The sequence below is a fragment of the Saccoglossus kowalevskii genome, chromosome 6 (assembly GCF_978046115.1).
Source record: "Saccoglossus kowalevskii chromosome 6, keSacKowa6.1, whole genome shotgun sequence".
Taxonomy (NCBI): domain Eukaryota; kingdom Metazoa; phylum Hemichordata; class Enteropneusta; family Harrimaniidae; genus Saccoglossus; species Saccoglossus kowalevskii.
In genome coordinates this window covers 22,970,724-22,996,386 of record NC_140646.1, presented here as the reverse complement: position 1 = coordinate 22,996,386, position 25,663 = coordinate 22,970,724, and the positions used below count along the sequence as shown (strand labels likewise).

The window sequence follows — 25,663 nt, the reverse complement described above, 5'->3', positions numbered from 1 at the left end:
TCTTGTGCCTTCAGTTGATGCATCTTGTTCCAAAGGAACTCCAAAATCTACTTCGAAACCATCTACATTTTCCCACTTCGTATACAGAAACTACTCTTGACAAAGTGGTTATTGCCTGTGTTTATATGACGCAATATAACAAGTATTGTCGTGCAATAACTTTAGCAATGGCTATGCTTCTAAATTTATTCACACAAAACAGAAAACGCTATATGGGTAGGTCAAAGTCGTGCCAATACGTGTGTTTATACCTCTTTTATTCCAATTGACGTAATTTTACCGGGCTCGATGGTAATTCCCTCGGACCATGGCATGGCTGTCATATATGGCGGATGAATCACCACTCTGGCACCAGAATCACGACCATACACACTGATGTATTCCTCTTGCTCGGTGAACAGTGTCAACTTTAACCCTGTGAATTGAATATGCAAGTGTAGCATGTACTGCGATGGAAAACAGATGTCTCATTCATATCAGAAGCTGTGAATGTCAGGGGCAAAAATACAACGGAATGCCATTGATGTATCTAATAAGTTTGTGTTTTGGGAAGTAAAATATGACGGACGACCTGCGGCCAATCATAGTGATCAATATTCTTCGTACAACTCTTCCATTAAACATTCCATGTCGTAAGCAACCATGAAATAAAATGTGCAAGAAGTAACATATAAAATCCTGTGTGAAATGTGTTTATTGCATTAACTATAAGAGTTGCCACTGACCTATATCGAACACCGAGAAAATACTGATCGGTCATGCCCGGACAGCGTTTTTGAAAACAAAATGTCCACATGTCCGCCATTTTGAATTAAAATGATGTATAGCAATGTAGAAAAATATGTTGATGTAATTTAAGCACAAAAATGGTTGTTAGTTGGCCTTGCATAATGTATTTGTAAAGTTGAAACGAGATCGGTTCAGGCCTGTGAGGTAATCGAACGCACAGATAAATCATTAAATGCGATTTTGTTTGAATGGGAACTAAACACATCCAGCTTTTATGCAAATCAGTTCATACGTACAGACAATCCCAACCACGTACGCTAATCAGTGTTGCATTTTCACATACATCAACGAGAATAACAAATTACCGTATTTGACTCCAGTTTTGGTAGATAAGAGTTGATCTGGGTCGTCGGGTTCTTTATAATTGTACTGGTAACAATTTCCATAACGATCGTCATAAAAAGTACGGAAGTCTCTGCATAAAGGGAGGTTAAAAAATCTTACAAAATATGAATCTGCTGTACATAGAGGATGATAAATAACGTGATATCAAAAACGCATGCAAAAGATCAGTATTAGTTTTAATTGACTGCTAACACTGTTTAATTATACAGCTTGTTATAGATCCGCCCATACATATCATCATTGCCCAATCCCGTTAATTTTTTAAAAAATAAACTTACTTTTCCATGTCACACTCTACATCATCAAATGTACAGTCTAAGACAAAATCATTTAGTTGGTGCCCGAGTGTATTCATCTCACCAGTCTGGAGTTTTAGTACAGCTTCCAGATCACTATAATCTGGAGAAGAACTGTATGCGATAAACCCATGCCAGTCTGGTGGATTCTCGCGTACAACTCGACCAAACATATTGTCAGCGTAGTGATGCGTAACAAAGTTTTCGTATAGGTTGCTGTCCGTTGAGAGCGCTGAGTAATTCCGCAAAAGTTCTCCCACATCCGGGACATACGTTGCACTTGCATCTGATTAAATATAGAGATATGTGTTAGCTTGATACTTGATACATTTGCATGTTATGTTGTTTGCAAATACGCAAGACAGGACTGACTGACTAATACGTATTTTATTACCAATGCTAATAAGGGCATGGGACATGGTTACGGTTGAAACAACAATTCTCTTAGCAATGAGTTACACCGCCTTACCACATGAACTGTTATCATTATTAATTGACTATCAGTTTAGTAAAACTGGCATCAATTTATTTACATCGTCCATGTTTGAGTACAGGAGACAATATGATATATATGTGAAAATATGAATTATGGATTGGGGTGTGCTTACCTTGAAAGCAGTCGTACTCATCACTGGCATCTTCACAATCAACCACGTTATTACACACATACTCACGTTCAACGGTCATTCCAGACGATTGACATACAAATGGACCGACTATAAATAAAACAAAAACACAGATCATCAAAGAAGTACAACGATAACGTTGGATTTGTTCCAGGCATAAAACCAATTTATGGTCACGTAATATTTATAAACGGTATTGTTAACGGGATATTTCAGAGAAAATAGCATAACTTGCCTTCTGTGCTAGCTGGATTTTGTGTAGTGACTGAAATAAACACAAACAGTTAACATACTGCAATCAACATAACACTAACACCAGACATTTCCATAAATCAGTTAACTTAATACAATCTACAGGACACCTCCACCAGGAATTTACCAGCCATTTTAATTCGGTGCGTTCTGCAGACACCAGTATGCGCTTGCATGGCTTGGATTGCATAAAGGTTCCTATTACAGAAAGTTTAAGGAGGCATCTCGCCCAGTACTGTTATATATATACCCTCAGACGTGTCCATCGAATCTAGCATGTCGTGCACTGTTTCACACGCCATTATCAGTAGAATTGTGGGCAAGATAACGGGAGTGGAACACAATGTGAAAGACAAAGACAAGTCCAGTTGGCTTGTTCGTTCTTAACGAGATGACGGTGGTCGTTTTGCATTAAGTCATATTCATATATGAAGAAACCTCGATGTGTTTTTGTTGTTGTGTATACATTACCAGTGCAATTGACTTCATCTGATTCATCGGTACAATCTGCATCGCCATCACAGACATAACTCCTTGGTATAATCTCTCCACTATCGTCACATGTCGCTACAGTCAGAGAACAACACAACTGGTTAGGTTTTAAGTTTTTTAACTACTACATATACAACATGTCGATAAATTTAAATAAATGAATGAATGAATGAATCCATCAATCATATGAATTTAAATTCTTCTTTTTGTATATAATACAGGTTGCCATATTGTTAATAATTGGTATACTAGACAATGAATGACATTTAGTGGACAATTTAGACAATATCGTTATTTTTGTTAAGCAAAAGCTTAGCAAGTAAATTCAACAATCTAAAATATTAAAATAACAAACAGCAACAGATAAACATTACATGTGTTCGTGCCACTGCAAAGTCAATGCCACATGGTTGATCTGCATTATTAACCATGCATATGGGCAATGTATCATGGCAGCGTCAGTGATAACTTGTATTATACCAAACCTTTCACATGTGTACACAGTAAACCAATTAGCCCAGTAGTTTCCATGATACAATTCACATCTTGGCTTGCAACACTTAGTTAAATATGTATTGCAATTCAAATGACTAAGACAAGTGTAACACTCATGATAGCTGTATTTTGTGGCAGCTACCCCCTCCCCAAGTTTGATAAATAGAGCATTGCCCAGTATTCTTCAATCTAACATTGTTGTTAAACCACGCGACCAATCACCACCAAATGTCAAATTGAAATAATCTCTTTATATACACGCTACATGTCAGATTACAGACTAATAGGTTTAAAGGTACTTTAAGCCGAAGATTTAAAAGCATGTAATGCAATATTTGGGAATGAAATGAATTATATTGCGAAAATTCACATTGCGTGCTATAGTTGTGTTTACTATATCACCTACCAGAAAACCCGTGGACATAATAAATTTCATTTATTACTCGTTAGACTTAATTACAGATTACAGCCCCGATGGAAACTATTAGAGAATATACCCGGGTCTAAAATGAACACCCTAAGGTAACAATTCTCTAAGAAAAAAGCCCCGACTAAGGGATCACCCCCCCCCCAGGATGATCTTGCTGTCGAGGCCACTTCCGTCTCAATTCTCCTATGTTTCCGGCACAGTCACAGGGACATATTTCACTGCTTGTTTGCATAACAAAAGGGGCAGATTACAGTGTATCTGAGATTCCTAGAAATCTAGTTTCTATGGTTAGGGCTTTCCATTATAAGGGTCCCAAATCTTGCCTGCTTTTGTTGAACCATCAGCTCAGTTTGAGTTCGCCTCGATTCTCGTTTTGGCGGGGTGAATAATCTCGTTTTTCACGAATTCATTTGTTGTTATTTCTTAGATTGCATCAAGCCTAAGTCATTAAAAAAGACTAAAAACGTGCCGACTATCCCTACGGCACATAAGATATGTTTATCTTGCCACTTGGAGATGGCAGTTTGGGACACACACATGTGTTGCACTCATGCTATGGTTGTAAACGGGACTCGGGATTCTCATTCATTGTCGCTCTAAGTCCCCAGCTGCAGCTAGCGATGTGTCTGATTCAATGAGTTGAAAATCTCCCCCTCCCCTTTGACTGAGGGGAACCCAGAGTAGCCACGGTCCGACTCCCTGCTCAATGTGGTGGGGTCAACGACTGAGGTAAGACCTTCTCAGCCGTCCATTCTGAGGTGGCGGAGGTGTCACTCGCTGTCTCCGAGGCGCTGATGGCGGGATTTTCTCCCGTCACGGAGTTAGTTACCCTGTGTGATAGTACCAAGGTGGGCATGCCCTGTTGCTGGGGGAACGAAACTGTCAACCACAGCTGGTACCAACACCAGGATATAGCGTGTTCCTGCTGGGGCGTTGATATTTATGATGAGTACCGAGGTGGGATCTCTACAGCTCTCAGGGCTGAGCTGGTCCAATCCACCAAAACTTCATCGGTGCTTACGCAACCCAGGTTGGTTGTGCAAGTACAGGAACAGACCTTCTTGTCTCTCCCTACCGATGTTAGCCAGGGTGAAAAAGGCTCCTCCCATGGTGACGAGTCGGCTTGGAAGGCTTTGCTGGTTGGCTGGGCTGCCAAAGTGGACTCCCTCCTCTAGTACGGGGTACAACGCAGGAGGACCAGGGGATGATAGTCAGTGGGGGATGGGCCGTGTTGCCCCTCTGTCAGGCATTGGGCCCGATGTGTCTCATCCTTTCTTTGTTCTTTCCTTAAGAGGATAAGAGGAGACAACTCACATTAGTGGGACAGGGGGCGTCAAGTTTTCCACACCTCCCTCAGGCAGGGTGTGAGCAGGTCTCATTGCCTCTGCTTCACCAAGCCACGCAGAGTGCCCCTATTTTTTCTTCTGTGAGGAGAGGGGTCCAGTGTTGGTACCCCTGTGCAGGGTGGTACACAGTGCCCCTGGCGGGCGCAGCTACGACACCCTCAGCAAGGCGGGAGTGTTTTGTTGTCTTTCACACCTTCATTGTTGGGACAAGCACAGGCTACCCAGCCAACCAGAGCCCAGCTGCCTCTTAACAATATGCAGTTAAGGACGCAGCTTATGAACCAGGCAGTGCTTGGCACAAGACTTTTGTTTTGTTTTTGTGGTGATCCCACCTCCCCTGATTTAAATCTCTTTTCATCAGCGCTCTCTACTTCCACTGCTGGCATGGAGACTACGCCTTCTGGCCAACTCCCCTGGGCACTTTATGTGACCCAGGCAGTGGAGGGGCTCAGGTGGCAATGGAGGGTGGTTATTGGTACCCTTCGAGAGACAAGGACAAGTAGGCTGACCCTTGTTTTGTATCTGTTCTGTCCCATGCCTTCCATTGGGAGAGCCAATACCCCATTGGGGCTATGCAAACCGTCAATAGGATTACACGATCAGTGCCACAGCCTCCTCCACAGGTTCCCCATCCGATCCTGAAAGCCCCATTGCATGGTCATTTGACTGGCACCAGAGCCTGCAAGTGCAACTGGGCGCTGAGGGCAGAACTTAGGCCCATCAACTTCATAGAATGGGTTTCCTTGGCTTTGGAGCATTAGCTCGCCATTTTAAGTTTAAGTTCTGGATAAACTCGCACAAGCACAAGGCTTTTCTGCAGAGTTTAAGTTCTTCACTTCGGCATAGTCAGGCGGCACCAGACGTTTGTATGAGTACAGATGGAGACTCCATATTGATTGGTGTAATGAAAGAGAGATTGGTCATCTCATGTTCTCTATTAGCGAGGTAGCCAATTTTTCTTGTATTTATTTGATCAGGGAAAATCTATATCAACGATTCTTGGATATCAGTCTTTTTCAGTTTTTTTTCCCAGTCTTATCAGAATCTGCTGGACTGAAAGTCTTTTCGCTCGAAGAGGCCGCACGCCAAAGGGCTAACAAGTCCTCCAGACTGGGACTTGCCAGCGCTACAACACCCCCTTGAGCCTATGAGAGAGGCAGACATGAAATATGTCACTATGAAAACCGTTGTTCTCTTGGCTCTGGTGTCAGGTAGGCGGCACTCAGAGATCGGAGCACTGTCCTTCGTGGACGAATGTGCCTCCTTTATGAACTCACAAGTTGTTTTGAAGATTCGAATGGACTTTTTTGCCAAAAATCTGATCTCAGGGCGTGATCCTGAACCAATCGTCATCCCACGCTTACTGAGCCCGGAAGACCGCCGTTTTTTTGTCCTGTCCAAGCTCTGAGTTGGTACTTCGATCACACCACAACGTGTCTTGGGGCAGCGAGAAGCACATGTTTGTTTGTTAATTATGGGTCGGGCAAGCAAAACCACTCTGCCTCGAATATCACCATTTCACAGTGGATTGTCAATACGGTTGTTGAAGCGTACACTTTAGGTGAGGGCACAGAAAGTGCGCGGGTTAGCCAGCTCTTTGGCCTTGGTGTCTGGTGCTTCCCCCAAACAGGTGATTCGGGATGGGTTCTGGAGAACGCCTGAATGTCTTCATTAACTACTAAATTTGCATTTCAGCCGTCGGAGCTTCCCAACCTCCGGTGAGCGTGCCACGGAGTAATAAATAAAATTTATTATTTCCACGGAGTTTCTGGTATGATTATGTAAAGAAACGGGTTTGTACAACCCTTCTAGTTTTTGATAGAATTTATATAAATGCTGCTATATAAAAACAACATCACATCACTGAGACCCCCCAGAAGTATGAAACATGGCGCACTACCGGTTTTTCTTAAATACCAGCATGGTTGTCAAAACAATTACAAACTTTAATGTACTCTGTATAAAATTGATGTGTAAACAAGTATCAGAGCAATGTGTTTGACGGTTCTTAAGAAGAAATATAATTTTAAATCACTAATTAAAGCGTGAAAAGTCACGTGACGAGATTATTCATTAGTAAAATAGAGTATAAATCATGCACATAACGCTACAATAACAAAATCATCGTTGAGACCCCTGAAAGTAAGATGAATTAAACACTTCTGGTTTTGCTATAAACCAATATGGCCACCGAATCACGAGACCAATTACAATTTCGAAACTAAGAACGATAAGAATAAGGACCCAAACTTTTATGACCAAATAGTTCTACAGTCTCATGAGTATAGCTGATGGTCTATTTATTAATTATTGAAGAAGAATTAACAATTAGACAATTTTTTTCCACCTATAACAAATTAGAACACAAATGCTTATTCAAATTTAATGCACGAGTTAATACACATGTTGATTCATTTTGCAGAAAACTACAATATTATTTGGATCGCGAAGTACACATAGAATTTATACACAATGTACATACGGCAATTGATCTCATCTTGGCCCCCAGAACAATCCGATTCACTATCACACTCCCAACCAGCATAGATGCATTCTTCGTCACCGCAGTGAAACTCCCAATCTGTACAAGGGTCTGAGTAAACAAGAACATGTACATATTAACAAGCATGTATATGATATACACGTGAGCGATGAATTGTATTTATTATACTCATAATATAAGCTATGCTCAAAAGAGAATCTACAAAACTTTAAAGTGTATTAACACTGCATACTTGTTGTGGTTGCCTCGGTCCCAGAACTCGTAATACAGTTTATCTCAAGCTCATCTGTTCCATCCATACAGTCCTGTTCTCCATCACACAACCATCCTTTGTAAATGCAGTAGGCTTCATCACATAAGAACTGGTCATCAGCACATCCTGCAAATAGAGCATCATCTCTGATTACTATAATTCAGGTATTCAATCCAGTGAAACTAAACACGCAACAAAGCATACCACACAAAGAAATAATTAAAAAATATAATTTGGTAAGACGTTGCACTCTTTAGGAAAATCAAATATTTTTAGAATACGATTACCACCACAATCCTCTTCATCTGATCCTGAAGCACAGTCAGCGTAGTGATCACACACATAACTCATTGGAACACAATGTCCAGGTTCACATTGATATTCAGAGTTTGAACACTGTTGAATAGTGCCTTGTGAAACAAAAAGAGAAATACCAGAAAGTATACATGTTAGCGCTTTAGAGGTGTAGAGATAACAACTATATTACACTGTAGAACATTGATGAGAATTAAACATATCAATTTAAATTCTAAGTTCAGCCAATAAACAGATTCTCCCCAAAGAAGTGGTGCGAACATGGACTTTAACTTTGGTCAATGGAAATATCTAATCAATCAAGTTCAAATTTTGATTCACACAACGAAGGAATTCACCTCCACTTAAAGGCAAGAGTCTAACAATTTCAGTGAGAATTAATGTAAATTGGTAAATATGTCACATTATCATTTTGAGCAATAGTTTACCCAATGACAAATATTTCCGTCTATGATCATCAACGACACACACTCCTGCAACCTTGCAGTATTCATTATGAATACTCAAATTACCTGGATTTTGGGTCGGGCATGAGCTTTCATCCGTCTCATCACTACAGTCCGCACCTCCGTCACACTTCCAGCTCGGTGGTATACAAGTCCTATCGTTATCGCATTTAAAATAGTCTGATGCGCAATAAGTCCCGTCGTTGGAGCCTATAGTAACAAAACACATTGCCCAGTAACAATAACTCTTTCTTATTCCTGACATTAACAGTAAACTAACAGATTACAAAAATACATTTATTTTGAAAATGTGCTTTGTTTCTTATTCATAACATCGAATATTGTATTTATTTCTTCAATATGATTATTATTTCAAAAGATATGCAAATTTTATATCACAGATTATAACGTTGTTTACGTTAAAAAAACTAACGTAGGCTATAAAGCATTTTCTACATTAAACTTTGTAATTCGTATGCAATTTTCAATTTTGATTCTTAAACACAAATTATCAAATATATTATAAAAATGTAATTAGGAATTTGCTTTATTGGTAAAGTGTAAAAACTATTTTTTACTGTAATTGGAACTTTCATTTTATTTCCTGTAAACTGTACCAGCTACACAACTTGTCTCTTATTTAGTTTTATGCCTCATTCAAGATGGCGGCCCCCATATAGTAAATATCGTATTTATTTTATTATCACGTGTGCGCCAGCTGACTGTGGTCGTCACCTGCGCCCAAGCGATGATAACAACACACGCTAAGAACGCAAAGGCTCATGGGCAGACGCTTGTTTGTAAACAATGACACGCTATGACCACCTGACGCATGCGTAGGTGACGACTCCCCCGCTTGAACAATTGCTAATTTTAATATTCGGAAGTGTGAGAGAGGAAATTTTGCTTTCAATTATCATTTTAATTTTCTGTTTCACTTGATTTAGATTTCATTTCCTATTTTTCAATACATGTGTATGACAATATTTTTCATTCTGTTTTATATGATATACATATATTTTTTTCAATTTTCCTTGCATGTGTAACATTGCAAAATTTAATGATGGAATAACTTTGTCCACCTCAAAGCCGTAGATTTGTTTTCGAAAATTCAAATAATTTAATTCAGTAGGCAAAAATAGGTAACATTCTGAAGAAATATTGTTGTTGAAACTGTGAGTCCTAACATAATTTCCAATAGAGTGTACAATTCACAAATATTTCCTCCTTTGCCTGGCAAAAAAGTACAAAGTTTATTGCTTATTCTAGGGAGATTCATGCGGTGCTCATTAACTTTGCATAAATTGTACTGTGCAACAATTTCATAACGCCATTATAAACAAAATCCCTCAAATTTCCACAAGAGTGTTTCCTTAAAATACTACAAACTACATAAAAGCTTTTGCAAAAATAAAATTGAGAAATACTGATTTAAAGTTCCATTTAACCTGTGAATATTAAATATTCCCTCGTTCCCACATTAAATCATTAAAAAACAATGGTTTTAGTTGGATGGTTCCATCTTTCATGCCAAATTCCTTCATTCTTAATCAAAAGCAATATCAAATTCATTTGGGAAAGAAGAAGAAAAAACACGTCCACTAAAAGGGCAAGAAAAAAAATCAGGTTAGTGAAATATGTTTACTTTGAGTACCCGCTGAATATTGTGCTTGTTGTCGTCCTCGACGTACGACCCTGTTTGGTGGAATTATATCCTCACTTATCAAATAGGAAAGTACGTATTCCAACATTCATACAAGTTAATATGAACTCCAGTCACTTGTTGAGGTTGAAACGGCATATTACTGATTTAGTAGCACAGCACAAATCATGTATTGCATGCACTAGGCAGTTAGGAGATTGCATATTCAGAACAAAATTTAGGAAATACGTGATTTACATGATTATTTTGTGTATGCATTATTATCCTGTGTTAATATTTCAAGGTAGTACATATAAATTATGCATCACATATGTAGTATTACTGTGATATTATTACACACTCACATTCGTTTTCATCACTGCCATCGTTACAATCATTGTCGCCATCACAGAGATGATTAACGGGTATACAGCGCCCATTATCAAAACAGCTGAACTCCTTTTTCTCCTTGCATGCTGTAAATAAACATCAAACATTAGTGTTACGTTCACGTTGCCTTGTGGACAATCCAAGCTTTGTTGTTCCATGTGCAATGTTTGAGTGATATGGTACATTCCCGTAGGCACCATGGGAAACAAAGAATGACAATTTGTATATAGTCACTTGTTACATACATAATATATTAACATCTCGGCTTATGTGCATCGATAATGTTGTCTGTGTCTCCAATTATTCTCATAGTTGTATGTACATATAAGTATATATAGATCACACAGACCTACATATTTATATTGTTATACATTCCGCGCGCATGCAGTCCATGCGTGTTTGGCGTAAGTGCATATTTTTGTCACTTGACACAATTTGTCACACAAATGTATACAGTGACCCCATGTTTTTTTGAAAATCTAAATCATCAGAAGCAAGTATATAATGTCACTTATCCTACCACAATCGTTTTCATCTTCACCATCGTAGCAATCCAAATTCCGATCACACTGAAATGTAAGCTCAATACAAACTCCCATATTACTGCCAGAGGAACATCTAAATTGTGCACTGCCACAACTACCTGTAAATATAAAATTATTACTTTTAAAAGTGTCACCCTATTGTCTCATTTCGTATCACGTCAGTAACAAATCAATGTACCATTGCATCATACTAACCATATCTACATCCGATCTCGTCGCTTCTGTCCCGACAATTATCATATCCATCACACTGAAGATAGCTCTTAATGCATCCTGTGTTGTTACATGCGAAGTCATTGGGCATACAGCCTCTGTCATCTGTATGCATGGTGAGAGTATGAAAGTAAGAACCTACATTATAACCTCGCCAAACACTGCCAGAGTTGCACCATGGCTTTACATGTGACCACGTTGCTACACCTTGCCCAAATGAATTATCTTGGTATCATATATGGCAAACAGAGGTGGTCACATTGGACCATGTGGGAAGCTTTGAATATTGAATCGATTGAGACAAGGTTGTTGCAAGTTGTTACAAGAGTGCCTATGTGAACTTAGTTTTGGCTATTCACTACAGTTGAATAATCAAAGACATCAAAATTTCTCATTTATTCAGACTTCTGTCATATTGATTAATACAAACATTAGTACTTAGATACCAGTGTCACGATCAATTAGATGCAGTCGAAGATTCTAACGCACATCAAAACTCGTCACATTTCATTATATCTACAACTGAACGAGTTGAGATTTGACGGGTCGTACACACTCAGCAAGTGTTTTACCGCTAATTTGAATAAGCTAATAATGAGATGTCATGTAATGTCAGACAACTGAAAAACTCAATTGATTATTCCAACGCCCGAGATATTTCAGTAATCATCCTCTCTTTGTCAGAAATACTATATGCTATTTTTAAAGGGGTGAATTCATTTGTTCAGTGTCATGTTAAATCTTATGTTAAGTTAACTGTTTGAAGACATTCCCTAAATAGGGGATGATTAAAGGCGATTGAGTAGCAAATAACGTTAATAATTGTGAATGTGAATGACATGAACGACCACATAAACTTTTAACCATATACTAATGGTTATTAAATGTCACAACGTGTATCCCTAAAAACATGGCAGCTATTCAGGTTTACAATACAAATGAATGAATGCATATAAGAAATAGAGGTATTCTAGAAAAGCACTTTTGTAGAAAAAGGCGAAAGCCTAACAAACAAACCCAAGTCACTTACATAAGAAAACCGCTAACCTTATTTATATGACTTTAAATGGTAAATGATACATGTTACATATGTGGGTATGGTAGACAGCGTGTTCGAGGTAAAACACTCTCAGTTGCGGACAATAGTAACTGTAGGCCATATAGTATTTAGTTTAGTTAATCGCACGAGTTGGAGTGCGTTTATAACTATAAAGGCCAAAGTTTTTGTAAGCATCTTGTAAATGCACGACGCCGAAGGCGAGTTGCGATTAACGGCTTATACCACGCATCTCCATGCATAAAACGATTAAATTGCAAGAGATTTTTAGTGACTGTTTCGGTTGTGCGTGAGATTGTGCCACTTCAAATTTGCATGAGAATGCTCTTTGAGATTCAAATTAGTAAAGCTCATCTTCGTTCATCGAAAACGATTGGATGTTAAGTGATATGACCAATAAGCCTTATTTGCTGAATGGTCTTTTCAAATAAACTTCACGTGTCAAAGCATGGTCTTGTCATTTCGAATGCAGGCAGCGCTCAGTGATGGTCGAATACAGTGACATCTCCGATGCGGAGTACAACGATGACATTGAGAAATTTTGCTCTCAATACGATGAAAAAGAAGATTTTAAGTTAACAAAACAACAAGAACGTCAACGTTTCGGTTTACCTGTAGACAATGAATAGATAGCTGCCATTCAGAATTCGCGAGTGCCAAAAAACACACGTAGATGTAATAACTGGGGAGTGTCTGTGTGGGATGAATGGGGCCGAGCTAGAAATGAACGAGTCGAGAAGCAAGGGGTAAGCAGCAGTGACGTGTTCACATTTGTTCCCAGATTATGCAGCGAACTTGGTGTACGTGAACTTTCATTTTGTTTGTGTCGTTTTGTTGTCGAGGCTCGTCGACAAGACGGAACAGGATATCCATCTAATAGCATGCGTGTACTTTGTAGCGCAATTCAGAGATATTTACGTGACAAATGCAAAAGAGTTGACTTGTGCTTTATGGATACACATGCTCGGAAATTTATGGAATTCCATCACACCCTGGACGGTGTAATGAAGAGTATAGACAGACGGGGAATAGGTGTTAGTACACGTCAAGCTGACCCATACACAGATGATGATGAAAACAAATTGTGGGATTAGGTTATTTCCATTGAGTCTGCTACAAATTTGAGTTATGTGGTCTACTTTTATGTGTGTAAAGTATTCGCTCTCCGAGCAGTCGACGAACATAGTAACCTTACAGCCGAACAGTTCGTACAAGGATCAGACAATCAAGCTGACTATATTGAATTTAATGGTAGACCGTGTAAAAATAATCAAGGAGGACTGTACGGAAAATCCCGTATAAAAATGTGCGCCAATACGGCGATTGTGTTGTTCAGTTATTGAAACGTTATTTGCAATGTATTTCACCAAAAGGTCCCTTCTACCGACGTCCACTGACGTCCAGCGGAGGGCTCAAATTTTCTAAACAGAAGATTGGAGTAAATACTTTACGACAATATCCAAAAAGAATGTGTGATCTGGCTGGAAATATTGTACATTGTGAAAACGTATTTCAAACTCGATGCAAATAAATGTCGGTATATTTACTTCTCAAATCATTCTTTTCATACTTTTAGGTTACTGCGACGACTTCGTTGACATATGAAAAAGGCTTTGATGAGCAACTAATCAAAGAACGCACTGGTCACAGATCGAATGATGGTTGAGAATTTATAAACGAACAAGTAACTCACTTCAGAAAATCGTATCTGATGCTCTCTAACCTCCACTACCGAGAGCAAGTACTTCAGCTATCGTAATTGACGATTTCGATTCCGTACCCAAGCCTAAGGTTGAAAGATATGAACAGCCACCGCCTGAACCAGTGACTGCAACATCACATGCAGAATTCAGAGAAATATGTTGTTCAAATGATTGTTAGTCTAAACAAATTAAAATTAAGATCCAGGACGGAAACAAATGTGTCAATATTGAATTGTAGTTTTGTAGTACTTTTTTTCCATAGAAAGTATAATTAAATTAGTGCGATTTGCACCCTCCTCGTGATTTGTGTGATTAAATGCATATACTTTGTTTAATTTGTAATGCAAATTGTAAACGGTTACACTTCTATTGATATGTTAATTTTAAACGCTACACTTTTGACACAAAGTGTAGCATTTACACTTTGCATATGAATAAAAGTGTGACCGTTTACACTTTGCATATTTGCGAATGCGTTGCTTTTTACAATTTGCATATAAATTCACCCTGTTTGCAAGAATAAATCGTTGGCGAGAACAATGATGCACGTGACCAAAAGTGGTATAAATGTTCTAATCCATATAAACTTATTTTTACGTAGATGATAAAGTGGTGTGTGTGGCTGCCGTTGCCCGAGCAACTGAAACTTTGCTGCGTTCCCGCGCTTTGTTTAGCCTCGTTCATTTATCGGCGTGCTATGTACACGTGAAAGACGTCTTCTTCCGAATTTTACTACAGGTCATACTAATAGGTACTGTAGTTTTGTTGTTTAGACTTGTTCCTGATTCTTTTAGTGCTTCCACTCGTTTATTTATCTCACAGCAGTTTTTGGTGTTGTGCGCGCTCTGTACGAGGATTGGGGCAGTCGCCATTTTTCGCTTTCACTGGAAGTGAAACGCTCGTTTCACTGCATCTAGTTTTCGTCTTTTTCGCTGCCCAAGTATCGTTTGTGCTGCCAACGAGTTTTGACGGTGTTACAATCTTCTCAATATTGTTCGTCATAAAATAAAGTGAAGGTTACATCAGTATTTTGCGTTGGTTACTGGGGCAGCTACAGTCAAAACTCGACAGTCAACAATTTCTGGTCGAAACTATAGTCATTGCTGTGAGGTCAAAGAAAGGAATTGCCTACACTATCCACTGCATCGTATCGTATACTAAGCTGAACGTCCAGATGTCACTCGGATAGACTTCGCTACTATCAAGACAATCAGTGGACACTCGTAAGCACTGTATGCAGCAGATGTAGGATACAGCTATTCTACAGAGTACTGTTGACAACAGAAGACTGTTACTTATAGACGCAAGATTGCAAGGTCCAGTACATTTGAACATTGTATGAAACATACATGTCGTATATAACATTTGACATTTGTGTACACAAGCTGACAGTGAATGTCATTGATTTAATTATCGAACTTGAACTGTGTTAAACTGTGTTAGACATTGAGTTACTTGCTTAAATTCAGTATAGCTGTCAGGTGTCGCCGCCAATGAGAATTGTGATATAGAATAAGACTCAATCTGCATACTGAGGATACTCTGCATTTATAATTCAAATATTTGTTGAACTTGGTGTAATTTTAGTGTCGTATTTAGGATCTGTGCTATTAGCAAGCTCGACATCTGTACTTGGCTTGCTCTTGCGCTCTGTGCTTTCCCGCTGTAGTCGCGATTGTTTGTTTACCGCACTCCCAGCCAAATAGTGAGCATATCTGCCTTTTGAAATCGATTGTGAATTAGTGTTTAGTCAATTTTGATTCAATTTAACCATATAGTTTAATAGTCTCTTTTCAGATATGGCTGATGAGGCCATCACACCAACAGACATTAGTCCACATGACAATGAAGTGCCACCAGAGGCACAGATGGGATTGAGTGGAATTCCCGTTGAAAGGCAAACTGAGGAAGAAACAAGTCAACTACGGAGGTCAGAAAGAACACGGAAACTTACAGAAAAAGCAATACAGTATAGAAGTGAAGTACTAACAGGTAAATTCTGGGAAAATCATTTTGATCTAATAACCATTATAGATAATACACAGAAACTTATAACTGAGCCAACTATAGGCGAAGAGAAATTGACAGCAGTCAAATTGGATATTGAAAACTGCTTAAAAGTATTGCAGGATGTGGTTGAATTGCTAGCATCTTTGTGTCCTGCCCGGCGAAGAGAGTACAGTGTTGGGAAAAGCTCTCGACAAGATTTCTGAAAGCTCCAGACAGGCCATCAATCAACTTGATAAAGCTCAAATAGTATTTAACAACAACAAAGACCTCATGTCAAGGTTGCATATCAAGCATGAGAGATCAAAAGCATCTTCAGTCTCCAGATATTCCAAAGCTTCAAGCAGTTCGTACCGACGTCGAGAAGCCACAGCAGAGGCAGCTGCCTTGAAAACTAAGTTGGAAGCCCAAATATTCCTTAACAAAAAACAAGAAATGATAGAACAAATTGAGTTTGAAGAAAACCAAAGAAGTTTGGAAGAAAAACGAAAGAGTTTACAAACTGAAAGGAAAATGTCTAATTTGAGACAGGAATTAGAAGAACAGAAACTAGCTGCCGAGTTGAAGGCAGAAGAAGCAAGACTGAAAGTGTATAGCGATGAAGAAGATGACTCTGATTCGATTCGTAGCACATCTCAACTGTCGAAAAAAGTGCCTGATCTTGAGCACTTGTTCACAAGTCCAACTGTAAAGAAGGAAAACGTACCTCCTGAGAAATGTGCTCCTCCAACGCCATACACCAAGAACATGAACACAGACAATCGAGCTTACCTGCCATCTTCAGAGTTGACAGCAGAAATGTTTTCCCGGACAATTGCTATGAGCCGTCTACCTACTCCTGAACCACAAGTCTTTACTGGAGACCCACTTCAATACCCAGATTGGATATCGTCATTTACCACCTTAATTGGAAGTAGAGGCATTCCACAGGGTGAAAAAATTCATTACTTGAAACGTTATTTAGGAGGCAAGGGAAGCAGTGAGTGGATTCTTTCTTCTACGGAGCCAAAATGCCTTTGAGAAAGCAAAATGTGTTCTTGAAAAGAGATTTGGCAATCCCTTCGTCATTGCGAAAGCCTTCAGATCAAAACTTGATTCAAACCAGGGACAACACAGGTTTACGAAGATATGCAGACTTTCTACAACAGTGTGTTGTGGCTGCTACTGAAATCCGAGAACTCCATATACTTGATGACATGAGAGAGAACAGGAGATTAGTACCAGAATGGTTAGGTCATAGGTGGAATCGTCTTGATGCTAGAAACAAAAGAGAGCGTGGATGTTACCCGATGTTTCGAGACTTCGCTACCTTTGTTATGGAGGAGTCAGAAATATTAAATGATCCTGTCGTAGTTTTTGAACCAAAGCAATTTAATGCAATGGAACCAGATGGTAATCATACTTACAGGAATTCAAATAATTACTCTCGTTCGCAACCCTCAAAAGGGTCGTTAGCAACTAGGGTTCAGACGGTTGATAAATCAAATGAATGCATATTCTGTGATAAGGGAAATCACTGTTCAAGATTGTCGAAACTTTTCCCAGAGAACCATGGACGAAAGAAGTGACTTTATAATGAAGAAAGGCCTCTGTTTTGGATGTTTTGGAGAAGGCCACATGTCGAGACAGTGCACCAAAAGGTGTGAGTGCAAGGTTTGCCATAAGAAACACCCTACTAGTTTGCATGACAGAGACAAATACTCAAAATCAGGTAACAAGACATCTGAAACCCATGAGATTGAACAAAGGGAAACTACCTGTCACAAAGTGTTAAGCGGTAACAAAGAATCAGTTTCCTCCATGGTAGTGCCAGTATGGGTATTGTGCAAGGAAAACCCAGGCAGTGAGATGCTGGTCTATGCTCTGCTCGACACTATGTCAGATGTCACATTTATATTGGACCAGATCGGGGAGGATCTACAAGGACACTCTAGCCCAGCAAAGCTACGTTTGTCAACGATGACTTCAAAGGGAGACCTTGTAGAAAGTCATAAATATGAAAATCTTGTGGTGAGAGGATTTAACTCTACGTCAAGGATTCCTCTCCCAACAACATATTCCAGAGATCAAATCCCACTGGACAGGTCCCACACTGCTACACCTGAAACTGCTCGTGAATGGTCTCACCTACGTAGGATTGCAGATCTGTTGACTCCTAAGCAAGACTGCCCAGTTGGTTTGTTAATTGAATACAACTGCCCAAGCGCTTTAGCACCTCAGAATTGCGTCTTAGGTAGTGGCAAACAACCATATGGTGTAGAAACTAAACTCGGTTTGAGCATTGTTGGTGGATCTCAACTTTCAGAGGAATTCGATGCATTTGGTCACACCCACACGGTTGTTAGCAGAACCATACATGCCCCCATTAAACCTGACGAGCAATCAAACGTGATGTATGTATATAAGACTCCAATCAAAGAAGTCACCATTGCTGACTTGCTGAGTATCGTGGAAAGAGACTTCAGAGATGAAGATTATAAGATTATGTCTCAAGAAGACATGAAGTTTATAGAAATCGTATCAAATGGTATTCGGCAGAGAGAAGATGGGTATTATTAGATGCCGCTACCATTTAGGAATGTAAAACCTCCACAGTTACCAAACAATCGTCAAGCAGCCATGCATCGTGCCATAGGCTTGTTGAAACAATTCCAGAGAAAACCAGAATATCAAAATCATTACACCACTTTCATGAGAGAGATACTAAAGAAAGGTGATGCAGTAATTGTCCCACATGATGAGCCACTGACATCAACACCATGGTATATACCTCATCATGGAGTATACCATCCCAGAAAACCGAATAAAGTAAGAGTTGTCTTTGATTGTAGCGCTCGTTACCAGGGTTCAAGCTTGAATGACCACCTTTTGTCAGGTCCAGACTTGATCAACCCCTTAATTGGAGTACTCTGCAGATTCCGTGAACACCCAATTGCCTTGACGTGTGATGTCGAGAAAATGTTCCATCAGTTTCGTGTGAAGCCCGAACACCAAGACTTTCTCAGGTTTTTGTGGTGGTGAAGACGAAGTCTTCACACAACCCCCAGTTGATTTTAGAATGAAAGTCCATTTGTTTGGAGCTGTTTCATCGCCAGCATGTGCGAACTTCGGCTTATAACAACTTGCCAAGGACTACAAGCACCTTGGAGAGAATGCTTCAGAATTCTTGAAAAACAACTTCTATGTTCATGATGGGTTGAAGTCGCAACAAAGTGTAGAAGCTATGAAGGATCTCATTCACAATTCTGTTGAGATCTGTGAAAAGGGTAACTTGCGGCTACACAAAATAAGTTGTAATAATTCTGAGGTAATGTTAAGTCTTCCAGAGTCCGAAAGAGCGACTATAACACAGACTGACCTTGAACCTAGTCAGAAGAGTTTTTCGCCAGAGAAGATTTTAGGTATACAGTGGTGCATCGAATCAGATACCTTTTGTTTTAGGTTGACATTAAAGGATCACCCCTTGACTCGTCGTGGGATTCTAGCAACAGTTGCCTCAATTTACGACCCCTTAGGTCTTATTTCGCCCTTAGTTTTAGTTGGGAAGATGATACTCCAAAGAATGTGCCAGGACAGATCAGATTGGGATGACCCATTACCAGATGATCTTCGTCCAGATTGGGAATGCTGGAATGCTGAGCTGTTGAAACTGAGTGAGATCAAAATTCTGCGATGTTTCATTCCAGATGGTTTGGGTCAAGCAGTCTCAGTACAACTTCACCACTTTTCTGACGCGTCACTTTCTGGTTATGGACAATGTTCATATGTGCGTCTGAAGACCACAGATGAAAGGGTACACTGTGCCTTATTCATGGCGAAGGCCAGAGTTGCCCCATTGAAGCCTGTAACTATACCTAGACTGGAATTACAAGCTGCAACAATTTCAGAAAAGGTTTCTAAGGTTCTCGAGACTGAAATGGGCTATAAAGACATGTCACATCATTTTTGGATGGATTCCAAGGTAGTCTTGGGATATATAAAAAATGATACCAAGAGACTTAAGATTTTCGTTGCGAACAGGGTTCAACGAATTAGAGAAGTTTCCCAGCCGACACAGTGGAAATATGTTCCAACCACTGATAACCCTGCAGATTATGCCACACGTGGTCTAACAGCTGATGAAATCGCCAAATCCAACTGGCTTACAGGCCCTAAGTTTTTGTGGGAAACAGAGGCTTCACCTCAGACTGCAGACATTGACTTGGAAATCCCACCAGATGATGTAGAGGTTAAACCGACAGTTGTACATATTGTACAGCAAATGAAGTTCACTAGCTTCACAGAGAGGATGAGCAGATTTTCTAGCTATTCAAAGGCAGTGACAGCAGTGGCAGTCATTGTTGAATGTTCACTTAAGAAACGGGAAAAGCTATTCTCCAAAATACAGGTTAGAAACTTAGCAGAGACAAACCTTATCAGAGTTATACAGCAAGAAACATTCGAAGACAGTATACAGAATCTCCAGAAGAGATACACTTCTAGTCATAGAGACGATCCTCTAAAGAACCTGGACCCCTTTCTCGATGAGAATGGTTTGCTACGGGTGGGAGGCAGATTGAAAAGGTCAGCCTTCTTATATGGAGTGAAGCATCCAATTTTGTTGCCAAAGAGAAACCATTTCTCAACGTTGGTTGAAAGTCATTATCATGGCCGCATAGGTCATCAAGGTCGAAGCATGACTATCAACGAGATTCGCAATCATGGATACTGGATTGTTGGGTGTCGTTTGACAGTGCCGTCCCTGACCCAAAACTGCGTTACGTGCAAAAAACTGAGAGGAAGAAGAGTGTCACAAAAAATGGCAAACCTCCCAGAAGACAGGACAGAACCCTCTCCACCATTTACCCACTGTGGACTGGACTGTTTTGGGCTGTTTATGATCAAAGAAGGACGAAAGGAGCTGAAGAGGTATGGGTTAATCTTGCGTGCCTCGCATCAAGAGCTGTTCATATTGATGTCTTAGATGATATGTCTACGGATTTGTTCATCAATGCATTGAGATGCCTTATTGCCATTCGAGCTTTGCGTACATTCCTGTACGAGACAATGGCCATAATCAACAGCAGACCACTGACTGTGGATGATTTGGAAGACCCTAACGTGCCCCTTCCTCTATCGCCAAACAATATCTTCACAATGAAATCTGGAATTGTCACCCCTCCACCTCCTGGAGATTTTGTGAGGGAAGATATATATGCGAGAAAGAGGTGGCACAGAGTCCAATATCTGGCCAATCTGTTCTGGACAAGGTGGGAAAAAGAATATTTGTACAATCTTCAGTCAAGGAAAACCTGGCAAGGTACCAAAGAAAATACCAGAGTTGGTGATATAGTTATGCTAAAGGACGAGAACATCTTTCGCTCAGATTGGAGATTGGCTAAAGTGGTAGAGACCTATCCTTCTAGTGATGGTCTTGTGAGAAAGGTAAAGCTACTAATGGCCACTCCAGACTTGGATAAAACAGGTAAGCCAATTTACAATAGAACTTTTTTAGACCGTCCAATTCATAAGCTGATTCTTCTCATTTCCTGTCATGAAGGATTGAAATGATGTTACTTCTTCTACTGAGTAGACGCAGTAGTTGACCTTGATCGTTCACATGTTTTACATTGATAAGGCGATATTTGTTTATTCCGAATACCTCCTCTTTTTAGAAATCATCTTGGATGATTTGGGTGGGAGTGCGGCTGCCGTTGCCCGAGCAACTGAAACTTTGCTGCGTTCCCGCGCTTTGTTTAGCCTCGTTCATTTGTCGGCGTGCTATGTATACGTGAAAGACGTCTTCTTCCGAATTTTACTACAGGTCATACTAATAGGTACTGTAGTTTTGTTGTTTAGACTTGTTCCTGATTCTTTTAGTGCTTCCACTCGTTTGTTTATCTCACGGCAGTTTTTGGTGTTGTGCGCGCTCTGTACGAGGATTGGAGCAGTCGCCATTTTTCGCTTTCACTGGAAGTGAAACGCTCGTTTCACTGCATCTGGTTTTCGTCTTTTTCGCTGCCCAAGTATCGTTTGTGCTGCCAACGAGTTTTGACGGTGTTACAATCTTCTCAATATTGTTCGTCATAAAATAAAGTGAAGGTTACATCAGTATTTTGCATTGGTTACTGGAGCAGCTACAGTGTGTGCATCTGCTTTGTGTTTGGTGATTGAGAGGTCGTTTTTGAATACGGAGCTTTTTTAATGGTATATGTTTTAGTTGATGTGCTGTGAAATTAACTATCATCAGCAGCTAATTCGGATATATTACATTCTCTATTCGAATGCATTTGAAAGAACAAGAGTATGTGGTTGTAGTTCCGTGCAACTTAAAATATCACAGACTACTACTAAATCGATAATCTATGATGGGACTGGAGGAAAGAGCTTCCCTGCACCTAGTAAATTTGAGCAGAATAGATTAATGCTAATCTTAATAATTATAATTTAATAATTAACAATTATAGTTTTACAATAATCTCGTTTTCCCAATAAAAATAGAGTAGACATTTTTACAGCATGATATTATTAATGTGCACTTTTTATGTGTATTACACTGGTGATTGAGTAAAATATAATTCATACAGTGTAGATAATTATGGTATAGTTCGATCTTATAAGTACTATAACATGGGGGGTGCAATGTTAAGCAATACTGGCAGGGTGCACTGAGAGTTACGTAGATGTGTTTGCGTCTGTTTTCTTGAACTTCTTCTCTGACAAGTATTTGTGTTATGCCTTGCATGACTGTCATATATTCATGCTATATATTCTCTCCTAATGTGCACTAAATACACGCCCCAATTATTCTCAATGGTGCGTTACCTAATTATGAATTAATTTGAATTCTGTGCTCGCGCATGACTTAGTGCAATCAACAAGGATACATATAGATATGAACATTCAACAATTTAATTTCCTTAATAGCTATAAATTATTCAGGTTTTCATGGTTGGTTTGTAAAATGAAGTCGTATATCTAGTGTGTGAAGGTGCTATTTATTAAATTATTATAAATATGGTCACACAAGAAATAAACTACAAAGTATTTGTTTGTATCACGTTGCTATTTGTCAATTACCAATTCTTCACACATTTTAAGACCTTGCTTTAGTCAACCAAATAACTACATTCAGAATGTCCGTTATATGGTGGTGAAATGAAATGAAATTAATTGACGTTCTTATACACAACCTGATCAATATGAAAGTATACGTTGATAGTACTTTTAACAGATATAAGACTGCATTCGGGCATATTATCTCTCTCTTAGTAATTATATCCCACCACGTATTGCCACCCCTAGAGATCTCTCCACTAACCAATACAACCATCCGTTTATATCCTATAAATATATTGAATAAGACCTCTTTTATTTAGTGTATGTATTTACTCACCATAGTATGGGAACCCTATCTCGTCGTCAACGCTGTTCAGGTCCTTATGCTCGGATTTCTCGATGGCAGATTTTTTTAGTTTATTTGTATTACATATACTGATACCCGGAAATTGCAAATATTGAGCAGAAACTACCTTCATCTGTTAAAATAAATGATTTCATAAGTTGGGAAATCAAGCAGTGGTCATTTATCGGAAATCATGCTATTATAATATATGAGTGATAAACTCGTGGTTGGATCTCAATAAAATTGCCCTATTCATTTATTCCAGATGAAATATGGAAAGTAATACAGTATTTCAGGCTACACGAGTAGAATCATTAGATAGAAAGCATATTTATTACAATCTAATTAATTGGGACTGTGGCGTGGTGGGATGCGCCTCTGCCTGCCCTGATAAGTATTGTAATCTATGTATATTTCTTTCCCAATACCGAGCAATGCATAATAAAGACGACTTACACAGTACACGTTGTCAATGACAACACATGGACGAGAAAAAGGAATGTTATGCCCCAGAATATAATTGAAGTAAAACTAGATAAAAACGATTATCCTGGAATTGACTGATTCTAATCGTATGGTTGCTATAAAGAAACATTGACTTCCAGGGATGTTGTTTAAAGCATTTTATGTAGTTAATGTGGGAAAGCCTACATTGGTTCAACAGTACGCTCACTAGATTATCGTTTTGCTAATACAAACTTGATTAGGGAACAACTATTGCCAAAAATCGATTACCGTGTATACTTGTTACTATGTTTATCTACTCATTGCGTAACAGAACAAGTTACTTGGCACAGAATATATATATAAGTGTCCGGGTTACTTACTTTGATCTTTACATCCCATTCAAAATATTGAACCATGAGCATGGATATCTGAACCACTGCACCCGTGAGAGCGGCCAAGAAGACGATAGCCCAAAACAAACTAACATAGGTGCCACGGCCATCAAACGCTTTCGGTAGCCCGTGTGCATTCGTCGCAGACATAAATTGATGTACCAAAGTTTTGTAAGACTCGTTCTCGTCTTCTTTTGGTTGAGTTTCAACTTTTTCAGCAATTTGGGAATTGTGTACCACTGTTCGAGGCGTTGCCCAAAAAATGGACTCGCGCTCACGGGTATAACTTCTTGGCAACATCTGTATGAATGGAATGAGACAATTGCGATGATAATATAGAATTGGCAATGTAGGTATGTGTAAGCGTGCATAACATTTGCAACATGCTGTAAGACTAAATGTACGCTACACACATTTTAGGCGTACTTCAGTATGACTGTTAACAACAAAGTTACGCTCAATTGTGAAAAACACGCTTTACACTAAAAAAAAACAAAAACATAATTCAACTATTTCTTCAACTAACCTTCGACCAGGCAATATATTCCGTAACAATTTGTGTCAAATATATACCATGAATACTGGACGTCTGACGAGATACTCAGAATGCGTAAGTTATATGCAAATTTGCAAATGCCTGATTAACATATATATATATAGCGACGATAACAACACACGCTAAAAACGCAAATGCTCATGGGTAGTCGCTTGTTTGTAAACAATTACACGCTATGGCCATCTGATGCATGCACAGATGACGACTCCCCCGCTTTAATTATTTTCTGGGTTTTATTCTCGCTTATTTCACTAATGGCTAAATGCGTTTAATTAAAAACCGGTTAATACACAACATTACCAATAGAATATATATATTTTCCTTCACAAACCAGTGAATGTATATTTCATTGTGGATTTCCAATTGGCGAACGGACTTGTTGATGTTCATTTCTTTCACCTAATCCCTTCAATGTATTATTTATAAGAGAACATCCATGAGTGGGTACCATGGCGACTGCGGTATTGTTCAATATGTCATCGTCATCGTCTGGAATACTGTTCAACCATTTGCGTACGTCTGTCCGACCGTCCGCTCGTCCGACGATTAGGTTTCTTGTTCGTTTACCTCTTGTGTATCTTAAAGTGTTTACATTTGTGAATAATCAAATCTATGTCAATTAATATAATATTGAGTGTCAATACCATTGCAATTAACTGTTTATTCTGAAACAGTTACACAAATGGCTTTGTGGGGATTTATTGAACATGGAGTATAAAATTTCTCTTCATTGATTGAA

General features: G+C 39.2%; 1 protein-coding gene across 1 annotated transcript in view; it reads right to left on the bottom strand.

Annotated features, from left to right (window-relative positions):
• LOC102800914 (uncharacterized) overlaps positions 1–24,668 on the bottom strand; it is a 29,862-nt gene extending 5,194 nt beyond the window's left edge. The window contains exons 1-14 of the mRNA XM_085500631.1: positions 24,357–24,668; positions 23,517–23,662; positions 11,361–11,476; positions 11,141–11,263; positions 10,596–10,706; positions 8,655–8,798; positions 8,115–8,237; positions 7,807–7,953; positions 7,554–7,664; positions 2,780–2,875; positions 2,039–2,146; positions 1,413–1,716; positions 1,095–1,204; positions 252–415 (exon numbers count right to left, since the gene is read on the bottom strand). Coding sequence (XP_085356757.1) covers positions 252–415; positions 1,095–1,204; positions 1,413–1,716; positions 2,039–2,146; positions 2,780–2,875; positions 7,554–7,664; positions 7,807–7,953; positions 8,115–8,237; positions 8,655–8,798; positions 10,596–10,706; positions 11,141–11,263; positions 11,361–11,476; positions 23,517–23,662; positions 24,357–24,668 — 2,115 coding nt within the window. The remainder of the gene's footprint in view (positions 1–251; positions 416–1,094; positions 1,205–1,412; positions 1,717–2,038; positions 2,147–2,779; positions 2,876–7,553; positions 7,665–7,806; positions 7,954–8,114; positions 8,238–8,654; positions 8,799–10,595; positions 10,707–11,140; positions 11,264–11,360; positions 11,477–23,516; positions 23,663–24,356) is intronic.
• Between the last annotated feature and the right edge of the window lie 995 nt (positions 24,669–25,663).